The sequence below is a fragment of the Bos javanicus genome, chromosome 7 (genome assembly GCF_032452875.1).
Source record: "Bos javanicus breed banteng chromosome 7, ARS-OSU_banteng_1.0, whole genome shotgun sequence".
In the NCBI taxonomy this organism is placed as follows: Eukaryota; Metazoa; Chordata; class Mammalia; order Artiodactyla; family Bovidae; genus Bos; species Bos javanicus.
The window spans coordinates 99,607,402-99,634,891 of record NC_083874.1 but is presented as its reverse complement, the minus strand read 5'-3'; the positions used below and the strand labels follow the sequence as shown (position 1 = coordinate 99,634,891).

General features: G+C 36.6%; 1 protein-coding gene across 1 annotated transcript in view; it reads left to right on the top strand.

Moving 5' to 3' along the window:
* ST8SIA4 (ST8 alpha-N-acetyl-neuraminide alpha-2,8-sialyltransferase 4) overlaps positions 1-27,490 on the top strand; it is a 103,115-nt gene that overhangs the window by 37,029 nt on the left and 38,596 nt on the right. Inside the window, exon 4 of the mRNA XM_061424470.1 lies at positions 4,738-5,031. Within this exon, the coding sequence (XP_061280454.1) occupies positions 4,738-5,031 (294 nt within the window). The remainder of the gene's footprint in view (positions 1-4,737; positions 5,032-27,490) is intronic.

The following is a 27,490-nucleotide window of genomic DNA, read 5'->3' as shown; positions in this document are numbered from 1 at the left end:
AAAACCCCTTTGTTCAATAATTGCTCAATGTTTGGGGAATGTTGTGACTGACTGGCCTTGTAGACTATGCTTAAGACCAAATGATAAGGCATTCTGTTCCTTACAGGAGGGTTGGGTGAAAGATGAACATATAGAGATTTTCACTGATTCTGAAAGAAATCAGTGTGTAAATAGTGTCAATTAAAACACCTGTCCTGGAGTAATTTTTAAATAGTTATCTTTTATTTTCTATACACTATGTCCTTAAACTTGTTTCTTAACCTCACCCCTAAGTGAAGATAATACCACTCCTGACCTCAAAGTATTGCAAAAAGTATTGGCTTCAGTTCTACTGCCTTCACCTCAGGAAAAGCCAGAGAGGCTGAGAGGTTGCGTGTTTCGGCTTCCCCTAGCAGAGTTGAGAGGGTAACCACAAAGCCTAGAATAAAACCAGGTATTAGAGAGGCAATGTTCTCTTGACTCTTCAAGCTCAAAAACAGGATGGGAGCAGCTAGGAACCATGTGCTTCCTCTCAGGGCAGAAAAGAAAAGAGGTCATCTCCCATTTCATTGTCAGTTGACAAATGTGGTTCCCAGCTTATGATGGGATTTCAGTGTTAGTACAGCAAACAGTGAGACTGGCTAACAGAAAAAAGGGTGTGTTTGTAAAATTATGTGATTGGAACTTGTCTGAACATTAATGTGAGAAAGAATGAAGATAAGGCTGTAATCCACTTAGTTGTTATTGACATCCTCCTGTATCACAGTGCATGCTGTTTCACCTCAGTGTCTCCAATGACTAGTTCTGTAGGTAGCACAAAGGTATGTAACACACACTGTGGGATATGTAAACATGTGGCTACTTGAGCATTTTCTTATTGCTATTACTAGTAATAAATGTCAGGATCATACTTTGGCCAGATTACATCATTGCCAACTAGCACAAAGAGTAAGATAGCCAGAAAAAAAAAAAATTCTGAGCAATGTATTGTATTTGCACAATGAACTCTTAAGGCATATCTGTTGAACTTTTGAAAGAGGGAACTCCTAGTTGCTTAGACTGTTCAGCCATAACTTAAGGGAAATGCAGAGAATATTGCCAAGTCTAAAAGATATGTCTTGCTGGAGAATGAGGTGGTCTTGAGCGATTATTGTGAAATAAGCACAGCTTTCCTAAAAAATTAAATTAAAATACATTAAAGAATATTTTATATGGCCATGAGATAAATGAAAGTGCCTTCAATTCTACATAAAAGGACTGTTGAAAAGGCATCACATCTAGCTTGAGATCACAGAAGAAATTTCAGAGGTCTAGGGTGGAAATGGAGCTGGCTGCATTCCCAAAGGTTTTAATCAATCTTGAAAAATAAACACAAACAAATAGAAAATTGGGCAGCTTTGAATAAGCAGTGAGTTTGTCCACCATACCTAATTCTTAGATATGGTTTCATGTTTTTGATATGTCAAAATAGTTGGTCAGTATAAAATTTTGGGGCTTCCCTGGTAGCTCAGATGATAGAGAATTTGCCTGCAATGCATGAGATCAGGGTTCCATCCCTCGGTTGGAAAGATCCTCTGGAAAAGTGAATGGCAACCCACTCCAGTACTCTTGCCTGGGAAGTCCCATGGACAGAGGAGCCTGGTGGGCTACAGTCTATGGGGTCGAAAAAGAGTTGGACACAACTGAGCAACTAACACACACACACAAATTTAATTTGGCTAAAGAAGTGGAACTTGAGTGCATTAAATATTCTTGTATACTCAGTAGTTTTGACTCACAGAAATCCACCATTTAAAAATCGAGCCCTCTTCAATTTTACAAGATTAAGAATAATGTGAAATAATGCTTCATAAATGCTTGCTACCCATTCTGGCTACTTTTGATTATTGTAATCCCTGAGAAGAGTTATTAAAAAGGAAGATAAAGAATGTGTGATTGCAAACCTATTTATAATCTTGCTCAATCAGCACCATTGCTACTAGTAATGCTGTGAAGTTCACAACGAGTCTACTGAATTGCTGGAGTACAACACAGCTGGTTGGTTATTTTGGCCTCCTTAATGCTTGCCCTGATTATATGATTCAGCTAATTATATGACTACATATCTAATCCAACCGCAGCAAAGTTAATTTTCTGGCCACATGTGGACGTGATATTAATCTTTCCTTCCAGTAAAAACTTAGGCATAGGCACTCCAAACAAAAAGAACAAGCAGGCATGCCGAGCCAGCATAGTCGACATGTTACGGTATGTCCTCTGTCGCCCTATTTTCAGTACTCCCATTTCCATCCTTTGCAAAGCCTGATGGGGCTGTGCTTGGGTCATAGAAACTTTACAGTGAAGCTCAGGTGAACTGATGAATCTTTGATCGCCTGATGCCCTTTCGGTTTGCATCACAGCCACTTAGCGTTTTTTACCTCCTCAGATACGTTAGTTCCCTCTTGATCACCCCTGTTCTCCAGAAATCGTGTTATTCTGTTAATTTCCTTTTGTTTCCAAGGTGGAAAGTCCCTGTCTTTCAGCACCCAGCTTTATTGATGACTGCCTTATTAACTCTTCAATAACACCTGGCCAGACAGTCCTGTTTCAGAAACTGAGCTGAGGCTAAAAGAGTGGGTGTTTGCAAACATGAGATGTGGAGGGGCTTTTAAACATGTGATAAAAAGGAATGAAAAGCATAAACTAAGTCATTTTTTTTTTTCCTGAAAAGATAATTCATTGGGATGTTATCTTGGCTGTCTTTAACAGGGATGGCTCTGATTACTTATACAATTATAGAGAAAATGACATTTATAGATATTGTTTTTCCTCTGGTAGAACCCTCTGAAAAGGATGGCTGAGGTATCATTACAGCAGAACGATCTGTCTGAAGCTATCTCCCCAGACAGGACACGTTAACTGCCGTGTTAGCAAGTGCTGTCTATTTTTTTACCTAAGGAAGGGGAAGTTCTGCACCCATGTTGTTCAGAATGAATTTCCACACTTTCCAAATCCATCTTATAATCAGCTTGGTTAGAATTTTAGACTATTTTTGAAGCTGATGTGGAGTGAATTTTCAGACTTTAAAAATAACCATATCCTTAGTCTTCTGTGAGTTACACTGTAAGATGCTCAGTTTGTTCTGTTCGCATGTAGCTGTTCTTTCCCAGGGCAGTCCCATCGCTAGTATCCTTACTGTGAGAGGAATGAGGAATAACTAATCTTCAACAGGGCATGGATCATGGATGGAGACAGATAAGTACTCTATCACATAATCTAGTGGGTATACTTAAAGTTACATGACTTGAGATTATTTCTAAATAATATGATGTGTTAACTTTGTTTTCTCTCGGTAGCTCAGCCTAGATAACAGAGACTCTGCTTAATTGTGTGAGATGAAAGATATTTGTTGTGTTAGATAAGTGTTGTCAGAGATCTAGGAAGTAGTCAGATATATTAATTAAGAGAGATAAGGAGCGATATATAAGCCAATAATTTTAATAGAAGAACACACACTTTACTTTCTAATTCAATTTAACTGGTTTGAGATTTAATTAATGTGGAGAAATGCAGCAGGTAGAGAAATGTGAGAAACTTTCATAATGCAGTCAAACCTGCAAAAATGCAGCAAGAGGAAATTAGTTTATCTTCCCTTCACTTGAAAGGTTGATGTAAACAACCAAAAAGAAAAGAAAACAAAAAAAATCTGTGAGTGTGTTTTCATGAATGTATAGATTCAAATTATTTTTTTTTCCAAATAGCAAACTCTTGTTTGTTAAAAATCTAATTTTTCACTGATCAGCTAATTAAAATGTGCCCTTTTTTTTCAGCAAGTTAAACTATTGTAAAATTTAAAAGCTGTTTTTCAAGTTTAATCAAATCCAGACCTCTTTGTGACAGAATCAAAGTATCACAAGTGGAAGACAAATTCCAGGTGCTTTCCAAAGCTTTCTTAAAATGCAAAAATCAGGTTACAAGAATAGAATCAGAATCAGGTACTTTGTGAGGCTCAGGAGCTCGGGTGTTGAGAACAGGGGTCCTCCTCCACAAAGGGCTCATGTCTGATTAGTAGGGAAGGCAGGCATTTTGAGGATGTCCTCAAAAGGGACAGAAAGATATCTGATCCCTTGGTAGAGGATTTTTCTCTGGTAACATCACAAAGAGGTATATTAAATGCAGTAACTCCATTTTCTTACTTTTCCTCCCCGTTTAGGCCTAGGGAAAGCAATTACAAATAGGTTTGTGGAAAATGTTGCAAGGAGTTATATTTTTCCCTTAACCTCAGGGTACAGAAAAGCCATCTCTACTTACATATGTTTAGAAACTTGTTGAAATGACTTAAGCTTGACAAGTGGTGCAGGTTAGACTATCAGGTCAAGTGTGTTTTACTTCTAGAACAGCATGTGGCTTAGACTGCCTACTTCATGGCAGAGCTCTTATGAATTTACCATCATAAATTCCCCTATTAGAAATTCATATCATGTGGTTTTATGAAGATAATAGCAATAAGTATTCTTCAACAACAGGTTGTATTAGTATAAATGACAATTTGAGCCCCATTATAACCCTTATTGAAGACAGTACTGTATTCCTGAAAGTGTGATGACTTGCTGAGAATGTAATTTTACCAGGCAGATTATGTTTTTTTTCCCTACCTAGTTAAAAAAACTGAAAAACGAAAAACATGCTCACTCCGCTTTTTCTTTTCATGAATGCCGTTTTATAAGTGAATGCTTCGTACTTACTTTTCATTTGTCCATTAATTTTTTCCCTCTTCAGGTGTAATCTAGCCCCTGTGGTGGAGTTTGCTGCAGATGTGGGAACTAAATCAGATTTTATTACCATGAATCCATCAGTTGTACAAAGAGCGTTTGGAGGCTTTCGGAATGAGAGTGACAGAGAAAAATTTGTTCATAGACTTTCCATGCTGAATGACAGTGTCCTTTGGATCCCTGCTTTCATGGTCAAAGGAGGAGAGAAGCACGTGGAGTGGGTTAATGCGTTAATCCTTAAGAATAAACTCAAAGTGCGGACTGCATATCCATCACTGAGACTTATTCATGCTGTCAGAGGGTAAGTGTCTGCAAAGGACCAGTCTGTCCTTGGCACAGTGGTGCATATACCTACACAGTTTCCCTAGACCAGAAGGAACTTCAGTAATTTTTATATATATATATATAGTTTGTATTGTTTTCTAATGGCTACTCTGCTTACCAACTTGAATTTTGTTTACCTACTATTTTATTTTAGCGCTTCTCTTCTTTGAAAAGGCAAACATATGATCTTGGCGCTTACTTTTATCTGCTTATAAACAAACTACTGATTTTTATATGTTGCTGCATTAAAGAATAATAAGAATTCATAGTATAATTTGATGAATTTGGGGTAAAAACTATGAACAGAAGTGCTAGATAGCTAGTGGGCAATGTTGTGGAAGCCTAAATGTTAAATGTCTGTAAGAAGCAATTAAGTCCCATCTGTAGTTAAGAGGCCAAGCAGTGATAAAGCTGGCTGAGATAATATGCCTTAATGCTTCCCCACTAAAGTCACAGATGCCACTTTTATGGGTTATGCCAATATTTTCCTGTTATTAATACAAGCTCAACAGAAAGACCTCAGGAGTAGACTCTTGTCTCAAAGTGGCAAACAACCAAAAGGCTAACTTCAGTCGTGCATACATATGTGTGTAACATGCATAACACAAAGATAAGCAATACTGTATATTTATTAAATATCAACTGAATGTCAGATACTGTAGATTCAAAATTGAAGAGCTGATCACTGCTTTAGAGGAATGCATAGGCTTTCTGGTAGAAATAGAGGCCTGTACAGTGAGCTAAGGCATAAACAATGATAAGGGGGAATATTGTCTGAAGTGTAGAATCTGTTCCTCATGTCAACAAAGAAGTCCTAAAAATCTAACATCTGAACTGGACTTTGAATGCAAGAAGTAATTTTTAAGAACTTTAAAGTGATTGTCAGGGGAAAAAAGAAGAAACCAGAAGGAAATGTTATTGCATCATTAGAGCAAACTGAGGCAGGAAAATAATTTAATGCGTTGTAAATTTGTGTAATGGAGTCCATTTTGGTGCAATAGGATACAAGATAACTTTTGTGATCTGGTTCGGAAGATAATCAATTTTATCCTTCGTGAAGCATCATTAGATATGTGAATTTAGGAGATTAAATCTTGTAACTGCAGACTGTATTGACAAGGAGAAGTGCTAGAGATACAAAGACCATATAGGCTTTTGTTCAATTTACTCATAAAATGATAAAAATGTGGAGCAAAGTCAGTGGACATGAAAACGATGGGCAAGTTCAGGGTAATTAAATACAACGGACAGAAGTCCCAAAAGAAAAATCTTTCCAAACTCAGAGTTAAAAATAGCTTACTTTATACACTGTCATTTGGACAGGGCTAAGGTGTTTTCTGTTTTGTTTTGTTATTGAGATAATTTCCTTCAGGAATTTGTCATTTCTTTGTTTAATTCTTGAGACAGTTTTTTTTTTTTTAATCGTTATTCTGCACACAATTAAATTGCATTCTTGCAATTAGATCCTGGTTATTCAACTTTCATTCTCTTGACATTTGGCATAAAGTTTTAACAAAGATAAAATACATGCATTCAGAAGATAAGTAATTTTTTTTAAGTTACTGATTCCTGTAATTACAGATTGAGTCTGAAAAAAAAAAAAAAAGATGTGTTCTTAATAGAGAGAAACTTCGTAATGTGTTGTGCTAGGAACATATCTTTTTAATTTCTTTATTAATCATGTGTATTGCAAATATTTTTTCCAGTCTGTGGTTTGCTTTTCACTCTCTAAATGTTACCCTTTGATGTACGGGAATTTAATTTTAACAAAATCTAATTTGGGCTTCCCTGGTGGCTTGGAGGTTAAAGCGTCTGCCTCCAATGTGGGAGACCCGGGTTTGATCCCTGGGTCGGGAAGATCCCCTGGAGAAGGAAATGGCAACCCACTCCAGTATTCTTGCCTGGAGAATCCCATGGACGGAGAAGCCTGGTAGGCTACAGTTCACAGGGTCGCAAAGAGTCGGACATGACTGAGTGACTTCACTCACTTCACTTAATTTAGTCTATATTTTTTCCTTCATTTAAAAATTGTGATAAAGCACACATTCCAGAAAATCTACCATCTCGACCATTTTAAGTGTACAGTTTAGTGGAATGAAGTGCATTCGTTTTGTTGTACAACCATCACTACTATCTGCATGCAGAACTCTCTTCCTCTTGCAAACTGAAACTCTTTATCTTACAACACTTGCTCCCCATTCCCTTCTCCCCCCACTCGCTGGCAGTCACCATGCTACTATCTGTTTTTATGATTTGGACAACTTTAACTACTTTATTGGAGAAGGCAATGGCACCCCACTCCAGTACTCTTGCCTGGAAAATCCCATGGACGGAGGAGCCTGGTAGGCTGCAGTCCATGAGGTCGCTAAGAGTCAGACATGACTGAGCGACTTCACTTTCACTTTTCACTTTCATGCATTGGAGAAGGAAATGGCAACCCACTCCAGTGTTCTTGCCTGGAGAATCCCAGGGATGGGGGAGCCTAGTGGGCTGCCGTCTATGGGGTCACACAGGGTCGGACATGACCGAAGCGACTTAGCAGCAGTAGCAGCAGCAACTACCTTATATGAGTGGAATAATACAGTATTTGTCTTTTTATGACTGGCTTATTTCACTTTGTGTAATGTCCTTCATTGTTTCTTATAATTTTCTTAAGTTAAAATTTGTTTTGTCTGACATTGGTATAGTCACTCCTGTTCTTGTATTACTGTCTTTTGTTTTTTAGTATTTTGTGTGTCTATGTGTGTAGTGAAACATTTGAATTTCTTTCTCATTTCTTTTGTGTGTATTCTGGAGCTATTTTCTTTGTGGTTACCATGGGGATTTCATTTGAAATCTTAAAGTTATAACACTTTTATTTGAATTTATACCAGCTGAACTTCAGTGACACGCAAAAAGTTTTGTCCCCACTACTTCCCATTGTTGGTGTCACAAAATTATATTTTTATACATGGTGTGTCCCAAAACATAAACTAATATTTTTAATGCGTTAGTATCCTAAATTATGTAGAAAACAAGATTTAGATATAAACCAAAATTACAGTAATCCTAGATTTCACACTAACAATTTTTAATGTATTAATCTCTTAAGCATGTAGAAACAGATGACAGTAGTTACAAACCATTGTTAGAATAATACTAACTTTTATAATTGCCCATGAATTTACCTTTAGTGAAATCTTTATTTCTCCACACATCTTCTTTTTTGATGTGTTAAAGTTGAGTATCACTGATTCATAGAAAAGCAAAGAAGTCACTCTGTCCTGTCTTACACACACACACACACACACACACACACACACATATACTCTAACACATTCATATACATATATGCTTGCATGTACACATCCATATACATGTATGCATACATATACATATACACACTCGGGTTTCCCAGGTGGCCGTAGTGGTAGAGAACCTGGCTGCCTGCCAGGAGACATAACAAACGCGGATTCGATCCTTGGGTCGGGTTGGGAAGATCCCCTGGAGGAGGGCATGGCAACCCACTCCAGTATTCTTGCCTGGAGAATCCCATGGACAGAGGAGCCTGGTGGGCTATAGTCCAAAGGGTCTCAAAGAGTTGCACATGACTGAAGTGACTTAGCATGCACACATACACATACACCAGTGATATCTTAGGATTAAATACAAATATTTTTAAGTACTCCTTGATTATAGGAAACTAATAAGAAAATTCAAGGTTACTGTGAATGAGTACTTTCCCAATAGACTATTTTTCATGCCGTTTTATGTTCACAGAAAAATTGAGAAGATGGTGCAGAAATGTTCCATATACTCCCTGCCCCCACACATGCATGGTCTCTGTGGTCAAAATCTTCTACCAGAGACCTACATTTGTTACAATTAGTGGACCTGAATTTATAGATCATCACCCGAAGTCCATACTTTATACCAGAGTTTACCCTTAATTGTACATTCCATGGTTTTTGACAGATGTTATATGACATGTATCCACCATTATAGTATGATATAATGTTTCCTTGTCCTAAAAATCATATGTGCTCAGACCGTCATCCCGTTCTCCCATGAACCCATAGCAAGCATTGATGTGTTTACTTTCTCCATAGTTTTTTGCCTTTTCCCAAATGTCGTATTGTTAGAACCATACAGTATGTCACCTTTTCATATTGGTGTCTTTCACTTAGTAGTATGCATTTAAGTTTCTTTTCATATCTTTTTACCGCTTGATATCTCATTCCTTTTTTAGGGCTAAATAATGCTTCATTGTTTTGATGTACCAGTTTATTCTTTCATCTATTTCTTCTAAGTTTTAGCAATTATGAATGAAGTAATAAAAACATCTGAGTGCAGGTTTTGGAGTGGACATAGTTTTCAACTCATTTGATTGCTGAGTCTTATGCCTGGAATCCCATGGATGGAGGAGCCTGGTGGGCTACAGTCCATGGGGTCGTGAAGAGTTGGACAACTGAGTGACTTTACTTTCACTTTTCACTTTCATGCATTGGAGAAGGAAATGGCAACCCACTCCAGTATTCTTGACTGGAGAATACCAGGGGCAGAGGAGCCTGGTGGGCTGCCGTCTATGGGGTCGCACAGAGTCGGACACTACTGATGCGACAGCAGCAGCAGCATGATAAGAGTATGTTTGGTGTTGTAAGAAATTGATAAATTGTCTTCCAAAGTGACTGTATCATTTTACACTCAAACTAATAATGATCGAGAATTGCTGTTGTTCCACATCCTTCTCTGCATTTGGTGTTTTCAGTTTATATTTGGGTGATTTTGGTCATCCTAATAGGTATATAGTGATACCTTCCCTGTTAGCTCAGCTGGTAAAGAATCCACCTGCAATTCAGGAGACCCTGGTTCGATTCCTGGGTCAGGAAGATCTGCTGGAGAAGGGATAAGCTACCCACTCCAGTATTCTTGAGCTTCCCTTGTGGTTCAGCTAGTAAAGAATCCACCTGCAATGCCGGAGACCTGGGTTCGATCCCTGAGTTGGGAAGATCCCCTGGAGAAGGGAAAGGCTACTCACTCCAATATTCTGGCCTGGATAATTCCATGGACTGTACATGGGGTCTCAAAGAGTCACACGTGACTGAGTGACTTTAACTTTCACTTGTTGTTTTAATTTACATTTCTTTTATAACATATGATGTGAAGTGTCTTAGAATATGCTTATTTTCCACCTACATCTCTTCTTTAATGAGATATCTGTTGAAGTCTTTGGCCCATTTTTTTAATTGGAGAGTTTCTTTGTGTATTTTGGATAACTATCCTTTATCAGATATGTCTTTTGAAAATATTTTCTCCAAGACAGTGACTTGTCTTTTCATTCTGTTCCCATTGTCTTAATGAAGTCCAGTTTATCAATTATTTTTTCATTGATTGTGCTTTATGTGTTGTATCTAAGAAGTCATCACCAGTCCAAAGTTATCTAGATTGTCTTATGAGTCATCATCTAAGAGCTTTATAGTTTTTCATTCTACATTTAGATCTATCATCCACTTTTAGTTAATTTTTGTGAAGGGTCTCGAGTTCTTTATCAGGAGTCATTTTTTAATGAGGATGGCCAATAGTTCCAGCACCATTTCTTAAAAAGACTGTCTTTGCCTTTTTGTATTACTTTTGCTTCTTTTTCAAACATTACTTGACTAAATTCAGGGGGGGGGTCTATTTCTGGGCTCTTTAACCGTTTCATTTGATCTATTTCATCTGTTCTTGCCAACATCATATTGTCCTGAATACTGAAGCTTTATGGTAAGTTTGTTTTTTTTTTTCCGCTCAGTTTTATTTATTTTACTTTACAATATTGTATTGCCTTGCAGTCAGGTAGTGTCAATCCTCTGACCTTATTCCTCCATCAATATTGTGTTGACTATTCTGGGTGTTTGCATCTCTGCATGAACTTTGGATTTGTTACTTTATTCCCTAGGTTCTGGTTTTTCTTTCTCCATTTACTGACAACAGCAAAACACTTAATCAGAGGAATGATTGAAATAGGGCATTTTCAATAAGTTAGAATCTAGATAGAATTACATATCTTTAACAACAGTAAATTCACATAGCCCCTTTGCATGTATTTTAAACATAGAAAGTGCAAAACTTTTTACTAATTAGTTCATCAGTCCTCTCCTTTTATGTTTGTCTTATTCACTTTTCTTCCATAAACTTTATACATATAAAATATCTCACCATTTTCTAAACATTTTATTCCAAAGAACAACAAAGTCAAGCTTCTGACTACTAGTGAAGTCCGTGATATGCTTTCTTTTAATTACTGTACTTTAGGTATTTTTGACAAGACTTATTTTGTATTCTCCAGAAAGAACTTAACTTGCTACTTTCATGCTTACACAGCAGCGTCTTTCCCCTCAAGGTCAAGTTCTCAACTGTGGCCTAAGGTATAAAAGGTAGCCCTAAATGTACCTTTCACCTTTCAAGTCACATTGGAAATTTGTACACATGATGTTTGTGAAAGGTTGTTTCATTTATGGAACTAATGGAATTAACACATTGATTCATGCAAATGTAGCATTTCAGCATAATATTTGTACTCTACAAATTTACTGAGACTCAAAGAAAATAAGGAAGTGGGGATAGTGATGAAACAGAGAAGATTCACATGATATGAAACCATGAGCAAACTCCCCAAAGATATATTCTTTACGTATTTTTTCACATGTCTCTGAAACCCTGTGGTTAATACAATTCAGGAAAATAGTTTAGAGAATTTTGTGTCCGCTATGGATTATTAGCGTTGTGTCTCATGAGAGGTCTTTCTTGCAGTCCATGGATTTTATGATGCACGTCATCACAGTATTAAAATGGAAAGCCTCTTCCAGGTACTACAGTTACAAATAGAAATTTTAAATGATTTGGAAACCAAAAAAGTCCTTGAACACCCAAGAGAATCATTTAGTTTCCATATTGTCAAGCTTCATGATTTAAATTTTTTCCTTTCTGAAAATTATGATGGCTTACCAACTTTAAGCATCAAATTAATTGTACATGTTTTAAAGCTCTGAAAATATAACCATCAATCACAAATTTGATATGGTTTTTAATGTATAGCCATTCTTCCCAAGCCATGTTAAGTGAAACAGGAGGGGAAAATATCTCTATTTTCTAATTTTGAAACAGTCTTACAAAATAATGAAAGAGTAGTCTAATGGGGAAAATTGTAAAAATAAACTATAATTACAAATTAAAGTGAATACATCAATGTTACACTGGTTTGGGATTGCAAGCTGTTCATTTGTATTTATTCTGAGGCTTCACATGTCTAATACTCTTATTACTATGTTGTAATTTCCCTTGTGAAGAATGAACAATTTTCCTAAGACTTTAGGAGTGAAGAGGGAATTTTTAAACTTTAAAATGACTTGTTGAAATTTTAAAAATGTGATTACAAAATATAAAAATCAAGGTTTCTTCTTTATATATTGAAAGCAAAATTATCAATGTATAACCTGAAATCTGAAAAGAATTTAACCCAATAATATGATTTAATATGCAATTCAATTATTCTGTAAGATATATTAAATATATTTTTGCAAAATATATATTAGGCAAAAAATTCTATTTTTATAATTACCAACATGATTTTTAAGGAAATGATAAATTCAATTCATACATATTCTTTACTATTTTATGTGAATCCTCTTTATGACTTTCTTCCTTAACTTTTAGCTGAGAATATGTTATCTACCCTTGTATTTGAGAAATATTCCAAATGATTTTTTTCTTTGAAGGATAATTTTGCAACTACAAAAGAAATGTGCATATGTGAGATAAGTTGACTATATGACTGCTTTAAATTTGCTTGGAATTAAGAATTTCTATTTGAAATGCTTGGGATAACCCTCATGACCTACAGCAATATCATTCAAATTGGAGTTCACAGATGTATTTCTCAGGTTCTGAGAAAAAGTACTTATTCTCTTTAAAACATGTTTTTATATTGATCCAAATTGAGAGCACTGGCTTACAGAATTTTTAAAAATTACTTAGGAGTTTGACCTCCAAAGACAGTCAAAACAAACCCTTCTTATTCTGACCATAGACAAGACTGTTTACAATCTGGAGACTCAGATTTATATTCTATAAAATGTGGATATTGACATAAATAATCATCGAGATCCTTTGGGCTTTGAGTTTCACTGGTTCTGTTCTTTAGTTTTCTTACTCACATGAATATTAAAAATGCCACAAACATTTGTACTGAATTTTCATAAATATCCTCAGGAATATCCTCTCTATAACCTTAAGGGAGGCATCATTTAACTTTTGATTTTCACAATAACTGAGGTAGCTTTCTAAAATACTCCTGCTTTAAAGTCATTTGTCTAGGAATTTAAATATTCTTCAGGTTTTTCAAGACCAGAATTAATTAAGAGCCTCATCGGAATGTTACACACGCACAAACACATTCATATACACACATAAATATGTATGTGCCTATATGAAGATATAAAAGAGATAATTATATATATTTGTTATGGGGCCATTTATCTATTGAATTATTCTTTCTTTGATTTCTGCAGTTATTGTTAAAAAGCATAGATCTTTCTATAAATGCAAATTATGGAAAATTATTTCTGGAGAAGTGTTTATTTCTTGCATACTTGAAAAATAAAAGTAGTGTTCATATATGCTGTATATACACACTCACAAAATACATTCTTATATAATACAATATATAATACATTAAAATATATTAATATATTATTAATACCTTACATATATTTACTGACTAAATAATGTGTAATACACTGTTTTATATATACGTATATAAAGTACAGTATACTAATAATACATATGTAACAACTTATTCCATGCAGGTTGCTTTGCTAGACCTTGTGTGTGTCAAACAATACTCAAAAATACATTGTCTTACATTGCTTAATATACAGCAGACTCCCATTCTGTATTTATATTGTTGGCATTTATTTTGCCATCTTGAATTATTATTTCTAGTAATTTCTTCTTGTGTTGGAGGACTAAGTTTCCTTCTATATTGTTCTGAGTTCAGTTCAGCTCAGTTCATCAGTTGTGTCTGACTCTTTGCGACCCCATGGACTGTAGCACACCAGGTCTCCCTGTCCATCACCAACTCCCGGAGGTTACTCAAACTCATGTCCATTGAGTCGGTGATGCCATCCAACCATCTCATCCTCTGTCATCCCCTTCTCCTCCCGCCTTCAATCTTTCCCAGCATCAGGGTCTTTTCCAGTGAGTCAGTTCTTCATATCAGGTGGCCATAGTACTGGAGCTTCAGCATCAATCCTTCCAATGAATATTCAGAACTGATTTCCTTTAGAATGGACTGGTTAGATCTCCTTGCAGTCCAAGGGACTCTCAAGGATTTTCTCCAATACCACAGTTCAAAAGCGTTAATTCTTCGGCACTCAGCTTTCTTTATAGTCCAACTCTCACATCCATACATGACTACTGGAAAAACCATAACCTTGACTAGATGGACCTTTGTTAGCAAAGTAATGTGTCTGCTTTTTAATATGTTGTCTAGGTTGGTCATAACTTTTCTTCCAAGGAGCAAGCATCTTTTAATTTCATGGCTGCAGTCACAATCTTCAGTGTTTTTGGAGCCCAAAAAAATAGTCTGTCAGTTTCCACTGTTTCCCCATCTATTTGCCATGAAGTGATGGGACCAGATGCCATGATCTTAGTTTTCTGAATGTTGAGCTTTAAGCCAACTTTTTCACTCTCCTTTTTCATGTTCATCAAGAGGTTCTTCAGTTCTTCTTTGCTTTCTGACATAAGGGTGGTGTCATCTGCATATCTGAGGTGATTGATATTTCTCCCAGCAATCTTGATACCAGCTTGTGCTTCCTCCAGCCCAGCGTTTCTCATGATGTACTCTGCATAGAAGTTAAATAAGCAGGGTGACAATATGGAGCCTTGACATACTCCTTTCCCTATTTGGAGCCAGTCTTTCATTCCATGTCCAGTTCTAATTGTTGCTTTCTGACCTGCATACAAATTTCTCAAGAGGCAGGTCAGGTGGTCTGGTATTCCCATATCTTTAAGAGTTTTCCACAGTTTGTTGTGATCCACACAAAGGCTTTGACATAGTCAATAAAGCAGAAATAGATGTTCTTCTGCAGCTCTCTTACTTTTTTGACAATCCAATGGATGATGGTAATTTGATCTCTGGTTCCTCTGCCTTTTCTAAATCCAGCTTGAACATCTGGAAGTTCACGGTTCTTGTACTGTTGAAGCCTGTCTTGGAGAATTTTGAGCATTAATTTGCTAGCATGTGAGATGAATGCAATTCTGCAGTAATTTGAGCATTCTTTGGCATTACCTTTCTTTGGGATTGGAATGAAAACTGACCTTTTCCAGGCCTGTGGCCACTGCTGTGTTTTCCAAATTTATTGGTATATTGAGTGCAGCACTTTCACAGCATCATCTTTCAGGATTTGAAATAGCTCAACTGGAATTCCATCACTTCCACTAGCTTTGTTTGTTGTGATGCTTCCTATGGCCCACTTGACTTCGCATTCCAGGATATCTGGTTGCAGGTGAGTAATCATACCACTGTGGTTATCTGGGTTGTGAAGATCTTTTTTGTACAATTTTTCTGTGTATTCTTGCCACTTCATCTTAATATCTTCTGCATCTGTTAGGTCCATACCATTTCTGTCCTTTATCAAGCCCATCTTTGCATGAAATGTTCCCTTGGTATTTCTAATTTTCTTGAAGAGATCTCTAGTCTTTCTCATTCTATTGTTTTCCTCTATTTCTTTGCATTATTTCCATTATATTATTACTGAAATGTTTAAATAACTTGAATTTTTCTTCTTATTCAGAATATAAGATATATTCTAGTTTATCTATATATTTCATGATCAGTAAACTTATTTCTTGATTTTTTATTAAATAATATTATGTTGAACAATGGGATATCACTTAATATAACCTCCCAAATTTCTCAGAGTTTTGCTGAATCATTAATGTTTTCTTTTAGCATGCAGCCTGTAAACTATTATAGCTGAGTATTTAATTCCCAATGCAGTAAGCAAAGTCGTAATTCCTAGTTTGTGGATTTCAATGTAGGAAGGAACAACACGCCTTACAGAAATGATATCAAATGACATCTCTAGCTTACCCCTTATCTGTGTAGCTCTCTCTCTGTTATAAACTATTTCATTGGTTAAGTATACTTTTCTATTAAAAGAAGCATGTATTAGTTCCTTTGTTACAATGTATGACTTTCAATATGGTTCTTACAGATAAACACGTTGTATTTTCATACATGTTTCAGCATCAATGTCTATTCCAGTAAGACTAACACAAAAATACAGTATCAAAGACTTTATTTTCTGAACTTATCTTTTAGGTGTTAAAACCTGTCACTTTTAAATGAGTGTAAAGATAAAAGGCTATATAAAATTAGATTGATCCTCTGCAGGCTGAATTCATGTGAATGACATGTACTTGCAGAAGAAGTTGAATCAGACCAGGAATTCCAATAGAATCATCGGTAAAAATATACACTGACATAGACCAATACTAGACTTCAGGAAACTTGAGTTTACCTCTGTTATACAAGTGGATTATTTTAGAGTATTGAATCAACTCAAAATTGTATAAGGAAAAGCAATTTTAAAAGACAGCTTTGAAAATGGAGACATTCACTCGGAACGCTTTCTGAAAATGGCTTACTTGTTTTAAATTTAGTTTTATGCCAAAAACACTTCCATATGGTTTCCATTTTGACTAATGAGCAACACAGCTGTAATACTTCTTTGTAAAACATGTATCCTTCTTTAATGCTTTTGAGCAGCTAGAAACTGCTTAATCGGTATTTTAAACGTCATGATATTTCCATGATGGAATATTTCTTCCCTTCCTGGCAACTCTGATATCCACCCTTCCACATTGCAGGGTTTCTTGATATCTTAATCTAGTTGGCCTTGAGCTGTGGTACTGTTTTCTGGCAGCTTCCATTATTCATATTTTATTGTGGAATGTGACAGTATAAATAGCTTATATCTGAGAGGTCATTCATAGGTGTATGGCTCCACAGGACCCTGTGGGATTGCCAGCATGCCCTCAGCCAGCCTGTTTTCCAGTTCTTGATTCTTCTCATTGAGACTAAAAGCTTTTGCAGGGTATCTAGAGGACTTTTAGGGGAGTAGAGAATCCTTCATGGCACTCACTGATATTGACGTATTCTGGAGCTTCTCCTTGATAGGCATTTTTTTTTTCTTTTCTCTACCTAGATCATTCTGCTTCTTCACTTTAAAGGTAAGAGCCAGTTGGACACAATTCCTCACTCTTGTCCCTTTCTCTCAAATTAACCTGGATGTCTTTTCTCTTCAGAAGGGATGTATATTTCAAATAGAACAACCATCAGAATGTATGATTATTTTTTATATTGTTCTCTGTCTTTTTATATTGTATATTTCATGAGAGAAAAGGTTGATTTATTCATCCCTTTGTATACCTAAGAAAATGTATGAAATCCCTGTGTTCATTATATTGGGGCCTGGGGCCTGGGGCCTGGGGCCTGGGTGCAAGGGGAAGGAGAATGGAGTCACTAAAAAGAGCCAAGTTGTGCTGAAAAAAGACTTTGAAGTTTTGTTTAAGGGTTCATTATTTAGAGCAAAGAAGCAAAGCAGCAAGCAGAAGGAGGAAATGACTTTTTATAATATGAATCTGGATACCACTGGGAATCACATTAACTATTCAGCTTATTTTGAAATAGAAGGAAATCATGGAAATAAGGAAGGCTTGAAACTCAAATAATGAGGTTAAAACTAGAATAACTTGTCTTTCCCACAATTTATTAATTAATCAACTGGTACACATCAAGAACCATCCTGTGCTCAGTATTCATAAAATTGTGAAAGCAATGCTTACTAAACTTTACCGGCCTAAGTTGTTGTTAGAATGAAAATATAAGAATAAGTTCTAACTAAAAAGTAAATAGATCATAATAACGAAGTGTGACACTGGAACATTCAGACTGCAAATTCATCCTGGCCACCTGAGGAATATTGTCTTTGTTCCATAATTTAGCAATTTAATGTTTTCTCTTGATTATTGTTTTTCAAAATCTCTCTCTCTCTGTATATATATATCTTTATATATATATATATATATATATATATCTGTATATATATATGTATCTATTATTGTTTGATTATGATGCTTTCTAAAAGAAAATTGTTATTTAAAACATGTTAATGAAGGAAATAAATTTATTTTCATCATTTTAAAAAATTCCTATACTGACAGTATTCAGAACAAAGGTTTTCTCTGCTATTTTAAGAGCTACACAAAATATTCATGAATTTATTTCATGGATTGTATTCATTACTTGCTTTTGGTTCTTTTATTTCCTTTCTACTCTGAAGACCCGATCTTGTAATGAGTGGTAGAAAATACAAAAATAACATTAGAAATTCCCTTGTTTCTCTGACCTTTAAAGAAAAAAGAACACGGATCACTATGCAAAATATGTCTTGAATTAATCTGCATAAAGCTATTCTAATTTAAGTTCAAGTGATCTAGCAGTGACTACATTCAGAGACTTCTTATATACATTAAAAAATTAGTTGTGAATTTTAAATAATAGGCAAATATATAATAAATTTTTAAGTAGTATGACTATATATTGTCTAAGTTTGCTGAGGAATGTAACTGAATCAAAGGTCCCATAAATCTTTTAAAAAATGTACTGTTTCTTGAAAGTGGTTAAGTGTTAGCTGCTCACTTGTGTCTCACTTTTTGCGACCCCATGGATTGTAGCCAACCAGGCTCCTCTGTCCATGGAATTCTCAGGCCAAGAATACTGGAGTGGGTCGCCATTTCCTTCTCCAGGGGATTTTCCCAAACCAAGGATCGAACTGGGTCTCCTGCATTGCAGGCATATTCTTTACCATCTGAGCAGTCATTTCCTCCAATTAGTATTGTACTGGGACTCTCACTTCATGGGCCTAAGTGAAGGTAAAATCCTAAGGTATTTTCTCCATTCTTACAAACAGATAATTTTTATCATATCCTAAGAATTTTAGCCTTCTAATATGCTATTATTATCCTCATCCATAAATTAAAATTCTGTCTGTTTGGTAGAATTTTTATATATGCCATGAGGATTCCTCATCCCTCAAAAGATTTTACTTCTGTGCAATTTGAACAGATTTTTGTCTCAAGGAAAAATAACTACCTAAATTTAAGATATTCAGGAGAGAGCAGCTTAGATAAGCAGTAAGGTATACATAACTGATAAGTAATTTTTACTTAATGGCAAATTATTTGTTAGAATTAAAGGAACCAGTGAAATTGCTCAGTCGTGTCCAACTCTGTGACCCCATGCCTACCAGGCTCCTCCATCCATGGAATTCTCCAGGCAAAAATACTGGGGTGGGTTGCCATTCCCTTCTCCAGGGGATCTTCCCGACCCAGAGTCAAACCCAGGTCTCCCGCATAACAGGCAGACGCTTTGCTGTCTGAGCCACCAGGGAGGCCCTAGGAGTAAAGGAAAGTAAACATAAAGGCCCAGTGAATATACATTGGGAGCAGCAGTACTGATATTTCTGTGCTACTGTTGCTCATACCCTGTCTGTGTGTCCTTATCCAACTGGATCATGAAGTTAGATCTCAGGTAAGGTTACTACAAAAAACTGTTGGTGAAAAGTCACTGCTCTGTATTGGATATATACCTGCTGCATTCTTGCTTTTATGTGAGTTTTCAGCTCAGGACCTTGTTACCACAGCAATGGTATTATTTAGCTATATTCCCTGATTAAATGTTCCTGGAGAGATATCAGTCAAATACTAGTGTATTAAGAACTCACAGTCATTCAGTTCCGCCGTGCTTTAACTTTTAACCTCCAAACCATCATCCAACGACCATGTTGGTGGTCAAATGAAACGTGTTACAGAGATTAGGCTGGCAGTTGCTATCTTATCATTAATTCCTTACTAAACATGTAACAGGTTTTATTTCAGGCAGTATACATTTCCACTGTCAACATCAAATTGTTTCACCATAATGGAAGTATGTCCATTGTTTAATTGCTTGCTTGTCCTATTCTTTAATTACTCATTTAAAGCAGGCTTTTTGAAGAAATATCACCCTTTGATGTCCTTCTAAAGACAGTAAAGTCAGTGGGAGAATTCACTTCTCCTTCTTTAAAAGATAAGTAAAATGGTAAAGCTGAAGCTCCAGTACTTTGGCCACCTCATGTGAAGAGTTGACTCATTGGAAAAGACTCTGATGCTGGGAGGGATTAGGGGCAGGAGGAGAAGGGGACGACAGAGGATGAGATGGCTGGATGGCATCAGGCATCAGTGACTCGATGGACGTGAGTCTGAGTGAACTCCGGGAGTTGCTGATGGACAGGGAGGCCTGGCGTGCTGCGATTCATGGGGTCGCAAAGAGACATGACTGAGCGACTGAACTGAATTGAACTGACTGAATCAGGGAATAGTGCAATAAAGTAACTAGGAATTCTTGGATACTTAGCTTGTATAGGTTCCATTGAATGACTTACATGTACTGACTTTCCTGGCCTTTGTCATAAAATCAGAGAAATTGGCCAAAATTAATAAAGCTGTAGCACCGGCAACTGAGTTCAGATTTAGAGTTTCTTTATTTCAGGTACCCCATGATATCTTTTCAGTTCACAATTGGATGAAATTAAATAGCTACAATAATCATGTGACATTTGGATATTCTTCCATAACTTAAAATGCAAGGGATTCTATATTAATATGTTTTAATGATTTAGTCTAATAGAATCTAACTTTAGTTTTTCCTTTGCTTCAGTGAATCTTACTTAAAGCAAAATTATTACAGCTAAAGTCATGATTTTGCATTTTATTGCATTAAATCATCTTACTCATCTCAACAGAATTTTGTAAACTTTGTAACAGAAATTACTTTATAGCTATATATAAAATTTTCACAATATGACAGCCTGATCTTATATTAAAGTATCTATTTTTCAGTAGAGTTTGGGAAAATTGTACAGTCATTATAAATACTTGGCAGTGTATATTTTAAAATAATAAAAAATTAAAGAAACAGTTGGAGTGGAAAATTGGAAGTTTCCCAAAACTCTCATCTTTGTTTTTGCTTCATGGTAGTCACCATTTAAAAAAACAACAACAAAAAAGAAATTGACACTGTAGAATTCATAGAGTTGTAGTCATATAACCCATGAGCAGGTCTCTGTTATTAAAAGTCACTAATAGGCAAAGTCAGCACATTTTGTAGTTTATTTAGCTGGAAAATATTTTCTTCTTTTTTCCCTAGAACAGATGCCTACAACAGTATTAACTGTCAGTTTCAAAATTAGTAAGCTGATTATTTTATGGAAAATAACACAAAATATGTTTCAGACAAATATTTTAGTAGTGTAAAAAGCATGGCATTCCTATCAGACTGGAAAAGAAATGAAATACAAAATTTTTCATTAAAAAGTTTAGATTAAAGTGGCAAAATACTTTAAATCACATAATTCCACATTTGGAAGATATGAACAAATGTTTTGGTGTGTTTACCCATTCACCGATTATAGATGCAACCTATGCCAGGAGCTGGGCGGGGTCTGAAACTGAAAAGAAAGCAAAAGAAGTGTGGGTTTCCTCTAGTGATGGATTCCCCTCCTGCTTTATCCAGAGATTCATATAAGGAAGAGACATGGTAAGTTGCAAACTCCAGCCCAAGGAATTTGGCAAATGCCTGGAACCCCCAGTGGGATATATGAGCTGAATGGACTCACTGAGCAGAGATGCACAAAACAGTTTCCAAGCATGATCAAAGGTTAACTAGAAGAGAATAGACCAAGAATTCACAGGAGTGCCTATTTGCAAATTGTCTAATAGCTAAATATTGCATAATAGTCCTCTTTTGAGAGAAATAAATAGAAAGATTTCAATAAGTTATGGCTTGACTATTAATGAAAGACTATTCATTAGAATCCCAGTTTTCACAAAGCTACGAGATCCAAACAGTGATTTCACACACTAAATATTTTTCTAGAAAGGGATGGAAGGTGATAAAAGGAAACACGTATGCAACCTGGTAGCTCAGAAGGTAAAGAATCTGCCTGTAATGCAGGATATGAACAGAAAACACATCTGTTCATATCTTCCAAATGTGGAATTATGTGATTTAAAGTATTTTGCCACTTTAATGTAAACTTTGTAATGAAAAATTTTGTGTTTCATTTTTTGTCCAGTCTGATAGGAATGTCATGCTTTCTGCATTACTAAATGCAAAATCAAACCCAGACCCAGGGTTTGATTCCTGGGTCAGGAAGATCCCCTGGAGAAGTGAACGGCTACCCACTCCAGTATTCTTGCCTGGAGAATCCCATGGAGAGAGGAGCCTGGTGGGCTACAGTCCTTGGGGTCGCAAAGACTCGGACACCACTGAGCGACTAAGCATGCATACAGCTACTAAAAAGAATAACTTGTTTAGAATTAATTCAAGGTGACAGAACAAAATTATATTCAAATAGATTTATGCATCTCTCTTCTGTCTCTGCCATGATATATGGTGAGCTTGACGTGTCCCTTGCTCTCGTTTTCTCATTTCACTTGGTGTGCACAGGACCTAATCCCTTGGACTTTTCACAGCATGCCAGGCACTAAATATGATGAGGAGGCATACTGGGACTGCAAACATATTACATGGAGGGCAGAGATTTACTGGGAAACAGAAGAGGAAGAAACAATTACAAAAAAAAAATGTGACACACTGCTATTTTCATTCACTTTATTCTTTTGGATCTAAATAATAGGAAATCTTTGTAGATTGGTTTTCTTGTATCGTGAAGAAACTTGGTGATAGGGAACTCACAAAAACAAACATAGCCTGTCTGGGAAGGAGACTGAAAGCAGACTGAACTATTCAAAAGCGATGCTGTCCCAGCGGGCCAGGAGATGATGGAGCCCTGCGGTTTCCTCGCCAGCAGTTAGTGTACTAGGAAATGACTCTGCATTGCCCAAGCCTGTGACTCACGATGAAGTGAACTGTTTGGGGAATTTGGCATCCTCACTCAGGGTTCTGGACCTTTTAACACTTAGGTTTGACTGGGGACTTTCTCAACAAACTGATGGTGGATGATTTTAGGGAACACTGTCATAACTTGTTCTTTATTATGTTAGAGTAATATATTGAAAACTAGTTTTGTAGTTTCTTTGAAAATCCCCCATATTTTACCCTAAGTTCAGTTCAGTCACTCAGTCGTGTCCGACTCTTTGTGAGCCTATGAACTGCAGCACGCCAGGCTTCCTTGTCCATCACCAACTCCCAGAGTTTACTCAAACTCATGTGCATTGAGTCAGTGATGCAACCCAACCATCTCATCCTCTGCCATCCCCTTCTCCTCCCACCTTCAATCTTTCCCAGCATCAGGGTCTTTTCCAATGAGTCAGCTCTTCGCATCAGGTGGCCAAAGTATTGGAGTTTCAGCTTCAGCATCAGTCCTTCCAATGAATATTCAGGACTGATCTCCTTTAGGATGGACTGGTTGGATCTCCTTGCAATCCAAGGGATTCTTAAGAGTATAAAGGAATCTCTGAAATTGCCATGTATTTATACACATACATTAAAGCAACTATATCCTCTGATTTGGATTTCTTTAAAAATGTCACTATAATCTTCCTTAAAATAAGTAGAAAATGTTTTAAAATATTAAAGAAGGTGTGAGGAAATGCATAACTGCTGAGAAAACTTTAACTTACTTGAAAAGCATTTCAGATTGTCATTGCATGCATCAGAAAATTTTGTTGAGTCTCATTGATAAAACCACACATAATAATAATAAAAGTTCAGGGTCAGAAGTAGTTTAAAAAGATTTGAGGTGTGGTAAAAATATTTGAAGGATATAATTTTAAATATAGAGATACTTTCAGTTCATTTCAGTTCAGTCACTCAGTCGTGTCTGACTCTTTGCAACCCCATGAATCACAGCACCCCAGGCATCCCTGTCCATCACCAGCTCCCGGAGTTCACTCAGACTCACGTCCATCGAGTCAGTGATGCCATCCAGCCATCTCATCCTCTGTTGTCCCTTTCTCCTCCTGCCACCAGTCCCTCCCAGCATCAGAGTCTTTTCCAATGAGTCAACTCTTCACATGAGGTGGCCAAAGTATTGGAGTTTCAGCTTTAACATCATTCCTTCCAAAGAAATCCCAGGGCTGATATCCTTCAGAATGAACTGGTTGGATCTCCTTGCAGTCCAAGGGACTCTCAAGAGTCTTCTCCAACACCACAGTTCAAAAGCATCAATTCTTTGGTGCTCAGCTTTCTTCACAGTCCAACTCTCACATCCATACATGACCACAGGAAAAACCATAGCCTTGACTAGACGAACCTTTGTTGGCAAAGTAATATTTCTGCTTTTGAATATGCTATCTAGGTTGGTCATAACTTTCCTTCCAAGGAGTAAGTGTCTTTTAATTTCCTGGCTGCAGTCACCATCTGTAGTGATTTTGGAGCCCAAAAAAATAAAGTCTGACACCGTTTCCATGGTTTCGCCATCTATCTGCCATGAAGTAATGGGACCGGATGCCATGATCTTAGTTTTCTGAATGTTGAGCTTTAAGCCAACTTTTTCACTCTCCTCTTTCACTTTCATCAAGAGACTTTTTAGTTCTTTTTCACTTTCTGCCATAATACACAGGTAATTAGTATATATCGAAGAGGCTGATCCTTAGACACAATTGAGTTATAAACCCCTCATTTTACAGAGCAGACTATTGAGACCCAGTCTGATCCAAGACTACTTGTAGATATTCAATTAGTGGCAGAGCCCGTATTGCTGATTTCAGCAGCTCACTTTCTAGCAATATCTCTATAGAAGAATGTAGCTTTATATTAGCATGACAATATTTGTGCCATTTTATCATTCCTTTTGAATGTATGATTTTTGACTATAATAAAACAATTTATGTAGCTTTGTACTCTTTGCCAAAATGATATTCAAAAAGTGAATGCATTCCTATTTATATCTTATCACAGATCTTGAACTGTTTCTGACTTGTGTTTCCTGGCCAGAGATAAAAGAATGTTATTTTTCATAGACAAAAAGAGGAAGCAACTGCGGAAACTCTGTTTAGCTAGGGACTTATACCACAAACTTCAGACACAAGTTCCTAAGTAATCCTAAAATTGAATTCCATTTTGTTTCCAACTCTTAAGGAAATAACACAGATCCTATAGCTGGGTTCTGAAGCATTTCATTAAATTGAACTTCATGTATCTACCCAGGCTTTCAGCTGACTTCTGCAGAGCAAAACCAAGATCTCTTCTAGAAAACTGAATGATTTTGTGCATATTATTTGTAAACCTCAAACCATCTATATTTGAAATATTTTAACCAAAATTTGAAACCCGTTAAGGACCTTTAGGAGAAGGAAATGGCAACCCACTCTAGTTTTCTTGCCTGGAGAATCCCATAGACAAAGAAGCCTGGTAGGCTGCAGTCCATGGGGTCGCACGGAGCCGGACATGACTGAAGCGACTTGGCGAGGACCTTTAAAATTATTTGCCCGGAGAATCAGTGAAATTTGCATCATAACTGAACAACAAATCTTTTTTTTTAAACTTAAATTTATTTTAATTAAGGCTAATTACTTTACAATATTGTATTGAAGTAAACCAGAAAGAAAAACACCAATACAGTATCAGTTCACTTCAGTCGCTCAGTCGTGTCCGACTTTGTGACCCCATGAATCACAGCACACCAGGCCTCCCTGTCCATCACCAACTCCAGGAGTTCACTCAGACTCACGTCCAGCGAGTCGGTGATGCCATCCAGCCATCTCATCCTCTGTCGTCCCCTTCTCCTCCTGCCCCCAATCCCTCCCAGCATCAGGGTCTTTTCCAATGAGTCAACTCTTCGCATGAGGTGGCCAAAGTACTGGAGTTTCAGCTTTAGCATCATTCCTTCCAAAGAAATCCCAGGGCTGATCTCCTTCAGAATGCACTGGTTGGATCTCCTTGCAGTCCAAGGGACTCTCAAGGGTCTTCTCCATATTTGGCAAAACTAATACAATTTGTAAAGTTTAAAAATAAAACAAAATTTAAAACAAAAAAACTAAAAAAAAAAAATAGTCTTCTCCAACACCACAGTTCAAAAGCATCAATTCTTCGGCGCTCAGCCTTCTTCACAGTCCAACTCTCACATCCATACATGACCACAGAAAAAACCATAGCCTTGACTAGACGAACCTTTGTTGGCAAAGTAATGTCTCTGCTTTTGAATATGCTATCTAGGTTGGTAATGCATATATATGGAATTTAGAAAGATAGTAACGATAACCCTGTATGTGAGACAGCAAAAGAGACACAGATGTATGAATAACAAATCTTACATATTCTAAGTTGCTGAAAGGCTAGGAACAAAAAATAATCTGTTTTTTTTTTTTTTAACTAGCTTTGTTCACGTGGTTTAAACAATTTCCTGGGAAGCTTATTGTGCATGACATTGTTTGACAACTGACTGAAAATACCTAGTGAGAACTGTTTCCTATTCTATACATTTATTATTCCATGCAAAACAATCATTCATGAAGATATACCTGGGACAACTGTCAGAGAATAGATTCTAAGTAGCTGCAATGTTGATGACTTAGACCTGAGTCTCTGGACTCAAGTTTGTATTTATTTGAAATTCAGATTAAACTAACTGCATTCTTATAGATAAATAAGCAAATGGCTAGTTACACTGAGACTTCTACTTTAGTGTATAATTTGGCAGGTTTTTTCTCTAGTGCTCCCAACATAATTTGTTGTTAATGTTTGGACTGGAATGAGAAAAATATAGTTTATATATTATTTCTGGTCAAAACAGATTTTTTTATGTATTGTTACGGTGTGTATTTGGCACTCCTGGTGTCTATTTGGTACTCATCTCTTTGCTAGTAGTATAAGTAATATAATGTTGGGCTTCCCTGGTGGTGCGGATGCTAAAGAATCCGCTTGCAATGTGGGAGACCTGGGTTTGACACCTGGGTTGGGAATCCCCTGGAGAAGGGAAGGGATAACTCCAGTATTCTGACCTGGAGAATTCCGGGGACAGAAGAGCCTGGTAAGCTACAGTCCATGGGGTCGCAAAGAGATGGACACGGCTGAGGGACTTTCATACTTCATACTTCACTAAAATACCTGCTTTCTTTCATTTTTCTTATACAAACACCCTATCACTGTTTCTGTTCCTCTTCTTGATTACGGAGTAGGGACATCAAACTGATAACTAACAATTCATTTCCAGCCTACTGATCTGTTTAACAACACAGATATTTTCAAATGAAATTTGTTGCCAATATTTAAGATCCTTGAACTATCAAATAAAAATTTTAATCTTTGTTGATTCTTTAGAAGATCTGGCAGTGATTGGTCCTTCATTTCTTCAAAATGCCTGTGAGCCAGAACTGAACTGTTGTCTCCTGTGTCTAGCTGTTGT